Source organism: Trichosurus vulpecula, chromosome 9, assembly GCF_011100635.1.
Source record: "Trichosurus vulpecula isolate mTriVul1 chromosome 9, mTriVul1.pri, whole genome shotgun sequence".
Classification (NCBI taxonomy): domain Eukaryota; kingdom Metazoa; phylum Chordata; class Mammalia; order Diprotodontia; family Phalangeridae; genus Trichosurus; species Trichosurus vulpecula.
The window spans coordinates 202,175,226-202,190,573 of NC_050581.1; the positions used below are offsets into that span (position 1 = coordinate 202,175,226).

Genomic DNA, 15,348 nt, shown 5'->3' on the forward strand with positions numbered 1-15,348 from the left:
GAGACATCTTCTTCTGAGGCCCATGGCAGAGAAGCAGTACGGTGCCCTAGAACAAGCCTAGGCTGAGAGGTCAGAGGACCTGCATTAAATCCCTCCTGGGATGATCACCACCTGTAAGGCACCTCGGCCTAGCACATGAGGGGGCTGCCATCATCGTACAAACGAGGAAGCTACAGCCCAGGTTAGCAAATAGAGAACCATTGAGCCTTCCAATTTGACTCAATTCTGTAAGCATCAAGCACCTATTATGTGCCAGGCACTGTCCTAAGTGCTGGAGATGCAGAGTCAAAAGACAGTCCCTGCCTTCAAGGAGTTTACAATCTAATGGGAGAGTTGTTCAGTCATTTTCAGTCGAGTCTGACTCTTCATGACTCCATTTGGGGTATCCTTAGCAAAGATACTGGAGTGGTTTGCCATTTCCTTTTCCAGCTCATTTTACAGATGAAGAAATTGAAGCAAACAGGGGTAAGTGACTCACACAGCTAGCAGTATCTGAGGTGGAGAGAATGGTTTCAGTTGAAGGATGAGATAAGATTCAGGACTGCAGAAGTATGAGGAGTTAGTGAGTGGGGAGGAAGGGGAAGCAGCCAGCATAAACAGCAGAAGGGGGAGAAAGGGAGGAAAGGTATGGGGATGGTGGGTGTAGCTCAGGTTTGGAGCTCACTCATGAAGCTGGCGTTATCTACATACATTGCTCTATTGGTCACCTTCTGGGGGCTTCCTCAGGAGTCCCTCCCATCGAGCCTGCCCTCAATCAGCCAACCAAGCAGACTTAGTTCTTTAGCAAAAGTATTCACTCAAGTGATAGCGCCAGGAAAATGGCCCTTCCACAAACATAAGGAGCCAAGAGGGGGAAAGAGTGGGCACAGACTCCAAGTACAGGGCAGGAAGGCACATGTGGAGAGGACATGGGGACCAAGACAATTCCCAAGTCTAATCCATAGGGTCACAATGTCCTATCTTTAGAGGATCCTCATGAAGCTGCTTTGCGGTTCAGCTTGACTAGTCACTCAGTAAGTATTTGTGAAGGGCCTACTGTGTGCCAGGCATTGTGCCAAGCACAGGGGATACAAAGGAAGGCAAAACCACAGTCCCTGTCCTCAGTCTAATGGCAGAGACAATGCAGATAACTGTGGTTCAGGAGAAGCAACAGAAGCAGCTAGGGGGTGCTGCAGTGCACAGAGCGTTGGGCTCATCTTCATGAGTTCAAATCCAGCCACAGACACTTCCTGGTTGTGTGACCCTGGGCAAGTCACTTAAGCCTGTTTGCCTCAGTTTCCTCATTTGTAAAATGAGCTGGAGAAGGGAATGGCAAACTCCTCCAGTATCTCTGCCAAGAAAACTCCAGATGGGGTCACAAAGAGTCAGTCGTGATGACTGTCATGGTTGGACCTGCCCCCTTGAGGGAAAACATTTTGGTGGCTGAATGAAGGAGTGGGGAGAGATTTCAGACAAGCAGACCTGCCAGCAAGTCCCCAGTCTCCCACTGGAGTTAATTGAGTGGGGGATAACATGGTTGGACTTGAGCTTCGTAGTCTAGTGTGCAGTGTCTTTGGCCCATCTGCAGATGGGCTGGGCCAAGTAGGTCACCCAGTGGCTCTTCTGGCTCCTCACCATGATCAACTGCCCAGGCCAGGCAGGTTTCTTGACCACTGGACTTTGAGGGATGGCATCCCTACTAGATGGGTCTGGACTCACTCTTCAGTGAGCAGCTGTAGCCCTTTTCTACCCAGCCACAGGCTAGGCTGGGGTCTCCTGGGCTCTGTTCCAACAAGTCAGCAGGCCCTTCAGCTTTTTGGCAGATTCTTCCCCCTCACTCAATCAGCCCCTAGCACTCAGTGGTCCTTAGGTTATTTGGTTCGGTTCAGTCCTCTTTGCCACCCACAAACAAGTATGAATGAAGTCTGTCCCCTGGAGTCATAGTCATGATCTCGTTGAACTCCTCATTGGCAACCTAAGTATTCTAGTGGCCACCTCCCCTTTTCCATCTGCAGACCTTTCACCTTCTCATCTTACGGCCTCTCTGAGACCTTCAGCTTTTGTTGAAGTCTCATTAGGGTTCCTCTCTTAGATCTAGCAATGGGGAGACTGGGCATGCTGAGAACCAGTAAGGAAGGAACTTGTTGATAGAGAGAGGTTATAGATTTGAGAATGGAACGTAGGGCAGCAGAGGAGGGGGATGGAATAAAGGGCTAGTAGGGGCACTGACTTTGGCAAGAAGAAGGACCCCTCTTTGGCAGAGGCTGGGGGAAGGAAGAGAATGACTGATAATGTTGAGAGTGAAGATGGGTGATGAGATGAAGAGGCAGTTTGTGGAATGGCCTCATTTTTTTCCAGTAAAGTGAGAAGCAAGATGGAGGAAGCATTTTAGGAAGGAAGAGACCGTTTGGAATAACTTCTTTGAGGAGTGAGGGGGTAATCAATGAAGGAGGATGAAAAGAATGGCCATGCCACAGCAGGTGCCATTTCTACATTGGGTAACATGAATTTGTTACATGCGGGTCAGCATGAGCCCCTCCAGCTTCATTCAGCAGCTCATGGGTAGGATTGGGGGAGGGGGATAAGCAGAGTAATCCAGGGCTGAGGCTTTATCTCCAGAAGATCAAAGATAAGACCACTGGAGATTTCAAATGGCTAACTATTGGGTAAAGGCTGGAGACCAAGGAGCAGGAAGTCAAGGCAGGAGAAAAGATGAGAAAGGGCATTGATAGGTAACAGCAATGAGAGTCTTAATGAGGGCAAGTGACAGGGGAAGGAGGGAGGAGAAATGAGGAAGGAGGGAGAGGCATGGGCAGAGAGGGATAAGAGGAGGTTATGGTCAGAGAAGAGGATGTCCTAGTGTCTAATGGGGAAGTGGAACAGCATGATTGGCGTGTGACCGTCCCCATGGATGGCTAAGGTGGAATGAAGGAACCAGCCAGGAGGTGGACTCTGGACTCTAGAGTCGACATAGTAGATGAACCCACTGGCCAGGAAGAGGTGGGTTCAAATCCTGCCTCAGACACTTAGCATCCGACTGAGTGGGAGCACGAGATTTAACCTCTCCTGTGCCAGTTTCCTCATGCGCAAAATGGGAAGGCTAGTCATGATTGCCTCTAAGAGCCCTGCCTGCGCCAGGTCTACAATGCTGGAATGCTATGATCCATAAGGCACTTTGCCAAGCAGCGGGGCTACAAAGAGATCCATGGAGACCGTGCTGTAGATGAGGTTCTGGTCACACGGGGGAGGATGACACGGGAGCTAACAGTAATGACAGCAATGACAGTAAGAAAGCATGTTGCGCACAGTAGGTGTTTGTCGGCGATGGTGATGAGAACTGTCTGAGCTTCTGCCCCAAACCACAAATCAGAACACGGAAGCAGAGAGAGCAGGAAAAGGGAGGCACAGGGAGGACAGACCCGCCATCCCGGCGAGAGTCCGAGGCTGCTCATGTTAACGTGTGTTTTGTGCCTCCAGGTTTCGCTTCAGCGGCCGCATCCTGGGCCTTGCCCTCATCCACCAGTACCTCCTGGACGCGTTCTTCACGAGGCCCTTCTACAAGGCCCTGCTCCGGCTGTGAGTGTGTGACTCTGCAGTCTTCCCCTTGAGCCCCCAACCCCTACAGGAGACAGACACCTGGGCCCTTGCTCTCTGAAGTCTGGGTGGCTCTGAAACCCTCGCACCCACCCTGACCCCTAGGCTTGTTACTGTAATCCAAATGCTTGGGGGCTCTCAGCCAGAAAGGAGAAGCTGACACCCACAGAGGCCTGAGGGATGAGTGTCTGCGGCTGGGGACGGCACTATTCCCCTCTGCTAGTTGGGGACCATATTCAGGTTTTCTGAGCTAAATTCTTCCCATTGGTTATTATAGTTGGTTAGCACAGGCTGGAGGATTTGGAGTCAGAGTTGAGCCCAGTCTAGCCAACAAACAATTATTAAGTGCCTACTATGTGCCAGGCACTATACCAAATACCAGGGGTACAGAGAAAGGCAAAAACAACCCCTGCTCTCAAGGAGCATCCAGGCCAATCCCATCTCTGCCTCTCGCTCCCTGAATCACAGGTCACTTAAACATTCTGGGCCTCAGTTTCCTCATCTCTAAAGTGATGATAATAAATATTCTTCTATTATGAAGGGCCACTATATACGTGCCAGCCTGTATGGACAGAAGGACTTTCCTCCCCTGGGAGTTCCCGTGCACCTGAAATGTTAGGGCCAATCCCTGTTCTGAGCTCCAATAATCTATGGTACTGGAGGTTTAGAGGGAACCAAAAGCAGGCAGTGCCCAGCTGAGGGCTTCTGAGGGCAGGCTCCCACATCTTGGCCATGCCCACAGCTGCAGCCTGGTGCTCCTGGCCTCTCTCCTTCTGACCCCACCCTGCAGGCCCTGTGACCTGAGTGACCTGGAGTACCTGGATGAGGAGTTCCACCAAAGCCTGCAGTGGATGAAGGACAACAACATCACGGACATCTTGGACCTCACCTTCACGGTGAACGAAGAGGTGTTTGGACAGGTCAGTGTCTTGGCCAGAGGGCAGCGCCTGGGGGCCATTCTGGTCTTCCAGCAGAGAGGAGCGAAGCCCAGTCCTCCCAAGCAAGGCACGGCCCTCAGACACTAAAGCAACAACAATCAGGATGGTCGTTTCTCCAAGCTCTTCCCTTTCCTGGGCCCTTCTTCACGCACAGGATGGACACACTCTCCTTCTCCCTGGCCGCTCTAGCTTCCGAAGTCGAGGCGGCAGCCCTCACCTAAGGCCCCTCCAGGAAGCTTTCTCTCTGTCCTCTGAGGAGCTCTCCTGACCCGGGTCACATCCAGGTCTGTCCTATCACATGAATTAAGCTTCAGTTCAACAAGGCCTGCCTTCCACTCCAGCATCTCAGTAACCACACCCCCACATGCTTCACCTTTTCGAAGGAAAGTCCCTCCTTTGCCAGCCAACGAATGGCACGTATTTTTAAAAATGAATACATGAACCAAGGACTCACTGGGCTGTCAGGCCACAGACCCAATGAAAAGGCAGAAATGATTCCATTGGCATTATGGCTACCAATCCTGCCCATCTACAGTACCCATCCCTGCCCCTCTATAGAGTGGGCACTTTAAAGTTTGCTAGTCTGGCTTTCCCTAGAGTACATGAGGCCACATTTACCCTGCCAGTGGCTTCAGGCCTTAAAGAGTGACTTTTGCTGGTTGTTAGTCATAATTTGAAGCATGCCTTTCCTAACCCTGGGGCAAGGGATTGGGAGTGACCACCCAGCAGCTTGGGGGAACAAGTGCCAAGAAACTGTCTTTAGTCACCAGTGACAGAAAATATTTTAAATCAGGAGCCCCTGAAACTGAGCCCAGCACCCAAATGTCAATAAGAAAAGGTCCTTGATTCCTACAGCAGCTGGGAAAGGCTCTGCCCAGAACATGTTCACTTCCCCCCAAGGGCCTCAAGAAGAGCTCCCTTCACCTTCATCGACCCTGTCACATATGCCCACAGAACACTCCCTGGCTTTGTCGGCAGAGGCCTTGGCCATTCAAAGCCCACCTCGGTCACTGCCTTCTTACCCGAGGGACCTCAGACAGTAAACCCTCTGTGCATCGGTTTCTTCATCTGTAGAATGAGGGGGTTCAAGTTAGTGGCCCCTAAGGTCATCTTTAGCTCCGGGTCTGTAATCCCATTATTTTATGCTATTTTCTAATGATCAGGTGCTCCCTCCCTTCATGAAGGACAAGGAAGATGCTCGATATACTCCTGGGGCACAACCTAGAACCATCTTGCTTTCTTTACCATTCCTGTTTCTCTTCTGGGCAAAAAAAAAAAAAAAAAAACCCTTTTCAAACCCCTGTCCAACTGGCAGGTGAGCAGGAGGAAGAAACCCTAACCTACCTTTCTTTTTCCCGGGAAGGTGACAGAAAGAGAGTTGAAATCTGGGGGTGCAAATACGCAGGTGACGGAAAAGAACAAGAAGGAGTACATCGAGAGGATGGTGAAGTGGCGGGTAGAGCGAGGCGTCGTGCAACAAACAGAGGCCCTGGTCCGAGGCTTCTATGAAGTAAGCTGCTTGCTTTTTCCTCCTCCTCCTCCTCCTCCTCCTCCTCCTCTTCCTCCTCCTCCTCTTCATCTGCCTCCTTTCCTTCCCTCTCCTCTTTCTCCTTCTTCTCATCCTTCTCCCCTTCTTCTTCTTTGTCTTCTTCCTCCTACTCCTCCTCTTTTCCTCCTCCTCCTTCTCCTCCTCCTTCTCCTCTTCATCCTTCTCTTCATCCTCATCCTTCCTCCTCCTCTTCTTCTTCCTCCTCCTTCTTTTGTCTGAAGGAGCAGCCCCAGGAACCTTTCTCCGAGGCCTGGCCACGTCCTTCTATAAAGTGCTTGGTTGGGGGGGGAGGGCTCTGTGGCGTCAGGAAGGATGAGAATGCAGCTCCCGGGGATGAACTGGAGAAGGGCAAAGGAAAGAGGACAGTCTGCATATTCCAAAAGAATTGAAAGTGCTTGCAACCTCTTGGCAGACAAGAAAGACAATGTGTTTGGCTTGGAGGGTCGGGTGCCAGATGGCTGCCAGAGTCGTGATCTCTGGCTCCTCAAGGCCAGTGAATGAGAGGTTTGCTCATCACTAAGGGAATCTTCTCATGTGAGTGACATTCACAAAGCTGCTGGGGAAAGAAGCTCCCTGGCACCTGTCTGCTTGGGAAGACCTGTCCAGGTGAGATTCTCCTGAATTCAGACTGTGGAAATGAGTGATGTGTACGGCAGAGAAAACTCTGGCAGGCCGCTGTTTGGTTTCTTTGTAGACTTGTTCTGTGTCAGGCAGAGGTATAGAATTAATTGGCTCATACTGGGTCTTGGTTCCCTTCCCTTGTAGAATGCGACCCTTTTAAAAAAACGGACGCTGTTTAGACAGGTCAGAGTGCCTGGAAATCCTTTGGGATTTTATCCCGAGTGGAGACTGAAAGCCAGTGTTGCCCAGAGGACTGGGTGCCGCTCATATCTGCCCTCTGGTGGGATGTTGTGGGCCTGGCTCCCAGAGGGCTACTACCCAGAATTCCCATCCCTGGGGGATGATGTTGGGGAATGGATGTCAGGTTGGATGGGGCCCTAAGCAAGATTGCAGTGAATACCTACAAGTAACAGAAAACAAGTTTTTTGATGAGAGACCATGCACCCCAAGTGAGAAGGTGATAACAATGCCGTGGGATGCCCACAATGATGTTTGAGCCTTTGACCATCTGGACCTTCATCCAGGTGGCCTTACTTGGACTTCTCCAAAACTGAAATTAGGGCTTGGGCCCAGCATTACTCAGAGACTAAGCGTGAGGCGGGAGAAGCAGGAAATGGGGTATGTTGCCTTCAGTGTTACAGAGAGGGTGGAAGTGCCAAAAGTTGCACTAAAGGGCTTCAAATCAGCTTGTGATTCCTGATGAGAAAATAGTGTTGGAAATAACTCGAAATTCACTTGAACCGCAGAGATTAGTCGATGTGGCTGCCCTCCAAGCGAAGCCCCCATCCCTCTTCCCTAGGTGCGGCTTTGCAATCAGACAGTCCCCAGCACAGGAACGGCTTGGTTGCATTCCTGAGGTTTGTTTGGAATCCTGAGCTCACTTTCTAAGAGAAGCCATGAGGTTCCTAGGACAGCCTCCCAAGGTCTGGCTCACTCATACAGTAGCCGACGCAAACTGTTCCTGGAACTGCATAAGCTAACGCATGACCCATAAGGTGTAACCGTGTTTCAAACGGAAGCGCCTGACGCCCTCTCCACCTGGGGTCTCCGGGAGCACATCTCCAGCGGCCCTGGCACGGGGAGTGAAGATCCAGGAAGCAAAGCAATGTTGCATTGTGGGGGAAAGGGTACATCCTTCTCAGCTCCCACCCACACAAGCCCCAGCCCTCCGTACCCTCGGGGCCAGGATGCCTGACAGCTGCGGAGGGTGGGGAACACCGCGTCGCGGCAGCCTCGACCGGCTTGGTGGGCCTGGGGCCTCCTCAGCGGGGTGGGTCCGTCTGAAATGGTCTCTTCCAAGTTCCAAGCCAGCCTGCATTTGGCTCGCGATTGAGCCCCTCCCGGGCCATCAAAGCTAGCTTTGATTGTATGGTCGGTCTGTAAGCAGCTCGCTCCAAAGCCGAATAAACACAGTATATCCACAGTAATGAAAAGGCAAAGCCCATCGGGCTTGGCCACCAGCTTTTAGGAGGCAGCCACGAAGGCAGAGCTCACTTTCTTAGCTTAAAAACTGCGGTTTTCATCCAGGGGCCGGAGGCCAAGTGAGCCCAAGGCACGTGCTCCGGGGCCCTGAGCTTCTTTTGCAGTGCTGGGCTAAGCACCGAGGGTACGGAGAGCAGAAACGTGGCCCTGCCCACAAGGAGCTTCCATTCTTCCGTGGGCAAAGAACCCGCTAATACCGGCCATCCACCGTGCACAAGGGAGGGCACTAGTGAGAGCAGCGACAGAAGGCAGGATTCCCGCAGGCCCGGGAGCTTTGGGCAACGTGGCGGACTCTGTGTTTCAGGTTGTGGACTCGAGGCTCGTCTCCGTCTTTGATGCCAGGGAGCTGGAGCTGGTCATCGCCGGCACTGCGGAGATCGACCTGAATGACTGGCGCAACAACACAGAGTACCGAGGAGGTAGGTAACCGGGCAGCCGGGTGGCCGGGCGGGTGGCCGGGGCCGCCACCAGGAGTGGGCTGGAGCCAATGGTTAAATTGGCAGTGTCCGGTGTTTCCGCCCCTGGGCGTGATGCATTGTTTTGTTGATTGTCTGGACTCGAGAATGTGCCGGACGGAATGTTAGTGAAGAGGGCTAATCTTAAGAGGAGTCGTGAATGCATGTTTTTCTTTTTTGTTGGACATTTACCAGCACATCCCTGACTGGCCCCCACAGTGAGCTCTGCATTTAGCACTTTGCGGTCCTAGCTCTCCACAGGGAGGGAGGAGTTAAATAACAGTGACCTAAGGAGGCCGCTGGGGCTCATAGGATTTGGCATCAGGGACTTGGGTTCAAATCCTGCATCTGCTAATTACTACTTTGTGTGATCTTGGACAGGTCACTAACTTTCCGTTTCTGCACTGCTTTCCTCATGCGTAAAATGAGGAGTTTGGAGTGAATAGTTAGCTAGGCACACAGTGACTTGGAGTCAGGGAGTCCTGAGTTCAAATCCAGATTCAAATAGTTACTTGCTATGTGACCCTGTGCAAGTCACTTAAATTCTATCCACCTCAGTTTCCTCAGTTGTAAAATGGGAATGATAGTGGCCCCTACCTCCCAGGCAGACTATGAGGACCAAATGAGAGAACATCTGTAAAGCGCTCTGACAACCTTCAAGCCCCGTGTAAATGCCAGTGTTGCTCGTGCTGATGAGAACATCCACCACCCTTCCCAGTCCTTAAATAGGTGATCCTGCTTACGTGGAATTCCGTGCATGAACTTTCCCCTGCTGATTTTCTAGCTAGAATGTGCCCCTGAGAGGCTGCTCTTTCCCGAAGGGACACACACATGCCTACACACTCATTCTTGCACTGCAGAGGGAGAGGGTTCTTTATTTTTTTTTTCTGTTGAAAACCTTTATTGAGGCCACCACCGATCCCTCCATACACTGGATACCTGGACCAAACCCACACTTACTGACCAGTGGGCTGGTGGTGATCTTATGGGGACTTAGCAGGTCGGACCTTAAACCAGACAGATAGAGGTGTTCACGGTCCTTGGAGTGTGGCTAGCTCAGTACAACCCACCTGCTTGTGTTCCAGTGACATAGTGTATTATATCCTGGGGTCACCTCTGTGCTACAGGTGGGCAGCAGGGCTTTTTTTGGAGGCAAAAAGAAATAAAGGGACAGTGCTATGAAACTTTACTTGTGTGTCCTCTGTGTCAAACGCAGAAATTCTCATTCTCTCTCTTCTCTCTCCCCCTCTCTCCTCCCTTCTCTGTCTCTGGTTCACTCTCTCTATCTTTCTTCCTTGATCTCCCTCTATGTTGCTCTCCATCTCTCCGTCTCTCTCACTGTCTGTCCGTCTTCACCTCCCCTCCCAACTTTAGGTTACCATGATGGGCATATCGTAATCCGGTGGTTCTGGGCAGCGGTGGAGAGGTTCAACAACGAACAAAGGCTACGATTACTTCAATTTGTTACTGGAACCTCAAGTGTGCCCTATGAGGGCTTTGCTGCTCTCCGTGGGAGCAATGGGCTCCGCCGCTTCTGTATAGAAAAATGGGGGAAAATAACCTCCCTTCCCAGGTAAGAAGGCACTCTGTAAGTGGTGGGCAAGCCAATATGGAAGGAGGGAGGGAGGGAGGGAGGAAGGAAAGAAAGAAGGAAGAGAGGAAGGAAGGAGGGAGGGAAGGAAGGAAAGAAGGATGGAAGGGAGGGACAAAGGAGGGAGGGAAGGTGAAGGAAAGAAAGAAAGAAGAGAGGAAGGAAGGAAGGAGGGAGGGAGGGAGGGAGGAGTGTGCCACTGAATACCGGAATCCGTGGCTGTTTATCTTTGTCATTCCCTTGAACACCTATTGCCCTCACTTGTGCGTCAATGGATAGGGTCTCTCTGGTCTGGTTTGGAGGGTGGGGCAGCTGGCACAGGGCAGACACCCCCCCTTCTCTACGCAGGCTAAGAGAGGGAGTCCCCAAGTCCCCAAGAGTGTCCCCTGAGGTGTGTCTGAGCTGAGGAAGCTCAGGCACTGAGAAGTACTTGGACCTTGTAGCTAAGGGCTCTCCTCTGGATTGATGTCTCAGCATCACGGGAAGCCGTGCAGACCAGAGGGAGTTTATTTACAATCATAAGAATGTCGGGTTAGTAAGGATGAAATCATTAATTGCCGTCCAGAGTCAAACAGAAATTGTCTGTAGGTTCTACTCTTTGGAATTCCCCAGGCTCCTAGGGCTACTTTAGCACAGATAACCAAGGGCTGGCCGCTCTGGCTTGATTTGGTCTAGACCTGGAACTTCTGTTGTTGAGAACCTATGTGGAGGAAGTTCCTTGCACTCAGGCTGACTGGTGAGTTTTCTTGGCAAGTTGCTAGGACCCAGAGGTAAAGTGACTTGACCAGGGACGCACAGCCAGCTCTACTTGCTGTTGGCCGGTCTACACTAGCTATTGACGGGATCCATAGGGAATTAAAAGTCAAAGAAACAGTTGTTGTTCAGTCATTTCTCTTCATGACTCCTTTGGGTGTTTTGTTGGCAAAGGTACTGGAGTGGTTTGCCATTTTCTTCTCCAGCTCTTTTTACAGATGAAGAAAGTGAGGCAGACAGGGTTAAGTGACTTGTCCAGGGTCACATAGACAGTGTCTGAGTCCTGATTTGAACTCAGGTCTTCCTGACTCCAGGCCCGGCATTCTGTCCACTGTACCACCTCTCTGGTGAAAGAAACAGCAGATAGAATAAAATAATTTTTAAAAATTAAATGTTAAAAAATTTAAAAAGCAACTGTGGCCAGAGGCACCAGAACATCTCTGAGCTTGTTAACAAGCCTCTGAGAGTCCTCCCTGAAAATGACAGGTCTGCCCCAGCTGAGGTTTCTTCCCTTGTCTTCATCTGTGATTGCCTAGGGGGTCTGCCCCAGGTAGGGAAGGCAGACAGAGGCTATTTAAAGTCCACAGAGTGAGGGCACTGTCCAACTTAATTCTAGGCTTTAAGTTTCTCAGCCTTAAACATATACAATCCTTTGATACTTCTCCAGATGGAATGGCTTGGATCCCCTGTGTCATGTGGCTATTTTTTATTTAATATTTTATTTTTCCCCAATTAAATATAAAAATAATTTTAACATCCTTTTTTTTTCAAATTTTGAATTCCAAATTCTCTCCCTCCCTCTTTCCCCTCCCCCTGCATCAGAAAGGCAAGCAATTTAACATAGGTTATACATGTGCAGTCATGCAAAACATATTTCCCTGTAAGTCATGTGGTGAAAGAAAACACAGACCCTCTCAAAAAACCAATAAAAACAAAGAAAGTAAAGGAAAAGTATGCTTCCATCTGCATTGGCTCCATCATTTCTTTCTCTGGAGATGGATAGCATTTTTCATCATAAGTCCTTCAGAACTGTCTTGGATCATTGTATTGCTGAGAAGAGCTATGTTATTCACAGTTGATCATAATACAATGTTGCTGTTACTGTGTACAGTGTTCTCCTGGTTCTGCTCATTTCAGTTTGCATCGGTTCATGTAATTCCAGGTTTTTTTCTGAAATCATCCTGCTCCTCATTTCTTATAACACAATAGTATTCCATCACAACCATATACCACCACTTGTTCAGCCATTCCTCGATTGATGGGCATCCCCTCAATTTCCAAGTTTTTGCCACCATAAAAAGAGCTGCTAGAAATATTTTTGTTCACATAGGCCCTTCTCCTTTTTTTTAATCTCTTTGGGATAAAGACCTAGTGGCAGTATTGCTTAGTAAGAGGGTATGCATGGTTTTATAGCCAGGGGCTTATATCTAAGAAGGTATTTGGGAAGATGAAAGCATAGGATTGTAGAGTTAGGACCAGAAGGGACCATCAGGTTCAACCTGAGGTCACTAGGGACAACTGGGTGACAGTGCCCAGAGAGTCCAGCCTGCGGCCCGGAAGACCTGAGTTCAAATTCAGCCTCCGACAATTCCTAGCTTGTGACCCTGGGCAAGTCACTTAACTCTGTCTGCCTCCATTTTCGCAGCTGTAAAATGGGGATAATAGTCTTGCAGATCTCCAGGGTTATTGTGAGGACCAAGTGAGGTGATGTTTGTCAAAGTGCTGGCCCGCAGTAGACACTTAACAAACACTTGTTCCCCTCCCCCTTGTCTTCCTTCCTGAGTACCTTGTTACTGGGAAACTCCCCCGAGTTCCCAGCGTCAGTGACGCTCCCTTCCCAGTCCTGGCAGCCACCGAAGCCAAGGCTCTTAGTGAAGGGCTCGATCACCGACCCTGTAGGAGACTTCCAATCACTTCACAGCCTCCGCCAGTGGGCATTGCTGCAGCTCAGCGAACCTCTACGCTCCTGCCTACCTTGGTTCTTGCAGTGCTAATCTCCAGACTCGGTGGGCTGCCCCCAACATGCAATCTGTGCTCCATCACTCCAGTTCCCAACTTGACAAACTGAGGCAGAGCTTGGCGGCTTCCCTCAAAGATCACAGCCATGGCCCATTTCGCTCTCACCCATTTGGCTCTCTATAAAAAGTCCCCTAGATCTCAAGGATTCAGGTTAACAAAACAGAGATAGAACTGGCTTTATTTGAGGATATTCAATGCAAAGCCTCCCTTCCTGAGCCTATAATCAGTTAGAGTAATTCTTTCTCCTCCTATGGGGCTCCCCCCTCCCTCCCCCACCACACACAGACACAAACACACACACACACACACCATGACTCAGTGCTAGTGAAGGGCCTGGACCATGTTTTTCCTCCATGTTATGACTCCTTACTAAACCAGTCTTCTTTTTTTTCCCCTTTTTGTAACTCTTCCTCTGCACAGCCAAGGGGATGTACTGACCTCTTTCTAGTGTGTTTCTATCCAGCTCCCTGTTGGAATGTCTTCACCTGCTGCTAGTTCCTACAGGCACATGATTCCCTGGAAGACTGCATGGTGAGGAGGTCTCTCACCAGGGAATTAAGTCTGGCCTCACTTTTAAAGGTCAAGACCAAGAGCAGAGTACAAGTTAGTGAAATAACCCTAAACAAAGGCCTCATCAATGGAACAAAGCCAAGCAAGGCAAAGGGAACTTATTTTTCTAGAGAACTCCACCTTACCAAGTACTGCGGGGCACGCCTGAGCACACTCATTACAAAGTGGTTTTATGTTCACTAGTGATCATGGTGAGATCTCCACCTCCTTCTAGGAGGAGGCTGAGCTGTGCTAGTTAACAGGAGCAGAGAAGAGACCCCTGGGGAGTAACACAAGCTGACTTCCCCCAAGACCAGAATTTGTATTATATTCTGAGCAAGTAAACAGAATGCCAGGCTGGGTCAAACCAGGCTTAATGGGATGAACAAAAGTAATGCTTTAGCAGAGGGAGTAAGAACATTATGGAATGGTGGCAAGGATCCCAAGCCAGAAAAGCCAAAGCATAGTGCACCAGGGAAACACCCTGACCAGACGCTGGAAGAATGGGTTTTTTGGGGTATCCTTGTCCCCACAGACAGCATTGTTTGGGGTGGGGGGCGGGGCGGTGATCTCCTCCATTAGACTGTGAACTCCTTGAGAGGAGAGAGAGACAGAGACAAGAGGCAGAGACAGACAGAGGGAGACAAAACACAGGGAGGGAGGGAGGGAGGAGAGGGAGAGATCTATTTATTTTTTGCTTTGCTTTGTATCCCTAGCACTTAGCACAGAGCCTGGTACACAGTAGATGCTTAATAAATGCTTGTTGATTGATAATACTTCATAATAGGCTGTTGGGTCAGAGAAGAGAGAATAACGTTCTGTGGCACATTATTAATGTCTTTGAGTGGTTTTTGAAATACCTCTTTTGAGGATTCCATGTGGCTTTGCTTCTTTTTGTATTTCTGTTGTTTCTTTGGGAATTCCAGAGGCACCCACCGTTGTACCCCAGGAACATGGGCTTTCCATGTTCCCAGAAGTCCCATATCAAAGAAGATAATTTTGTAAAGCACTTGGTACAGTGCCTGGCACACAGTAAGTGCTTAATAAATACTTGTTCCCTCCCTCTGCCATGTCATGTTACTGATGCCTATTGAAGCTGTGGTCTACTAAGACTCCCAGAATTCTTTCCTATAAAATATATCTACTGAGAGAGACTCTGTTCCGTTTTTAAAACCTTAAATGTAGGGGAGGATTCTGGGAAGATGGAGGAGTAGGGCAGGAAATTCCAAGATTTCTCAATTCTTAAGATTTTCCTCCGCAAAAGAGATAAAATGGGGCCTCAGGGTGACCATAGAGCAGAGAAAATCAATAAGAGAAGGGGCAGAACAGGGGTCCTCATGGGACAATTGGAGAAGATCTGAAGAAAAATCCCAGGACAAGGTTTCCTCCCTGTGAAAAGGAAACACCTTGAGGCCAGGGACCCCTTAAACAACCAGTGGCAAGCCCTGGGGTTACCTGGGTCTGGAGGTTGCCTCCTCCACAGCCACAGAACTTTAACCTCTGGGACAGTGAGGGGAGTTGGGCCTCTGAGCTGGGGTAGATCACGGGAACTTCTACTGACTAGGAACACCAGACCCAGCTGTGCTGCAGAGAGAGATAAGGGCAGGTGAGAAGGAAGCAGCACACACCAGGTAAGTGCAGAAGCAGTGGGGTGAGACTCTAACGCTGGCTGTGGGCACTTACAGGAGGCTGGAGCTCTTGCTTAGAGTTCAAAGTCAGAGGAGAGAACTGAAGAGACTGAGGTCAGAGGCATCATTTTCCGTATCCCAAGACTAGAGGTGATTATAAAAACTAAACTATTAGGGAAAAAAATGCACA

General features: G+C 49.8%; 1 protein-coding gene across 1 annotated transcript in view; it reads left to right on the plus strand.

Annotated features, from left to right (window-relative positions):
- HECW1 (HECT, C2 and WW domain containing E3 ubiquitin protein ligase 1) overlaps nt 1-15,348 on the plus strand; it is a 163,876-nt gene that overhangs the window by 143,058 nt on the left and 5,470 nt on the right. Inside the window, exons 22-26 of the mRNA XM_036739447.1 lie at nt 3,457-3,555; nt 4,364-4,493; nt 5,875-6,021; nt 8,468-8,582; nt 9,993-10,191. Coding sequence (XP_036595342.1) covers nt 3,457-3,555; nt 4,364-4,493; nt 5,875-6,021; nt 8,468-8,582; nt 9,993-10,191 — 690 coding nt within the window. The remainder of the gene's footprint in view (nt 1-3,456; nt 3,556-4,363; nt 4,494-5,874; nt 6,022-8,467; nt 8,583-9,992; nt 10,192-15,348) is intronic.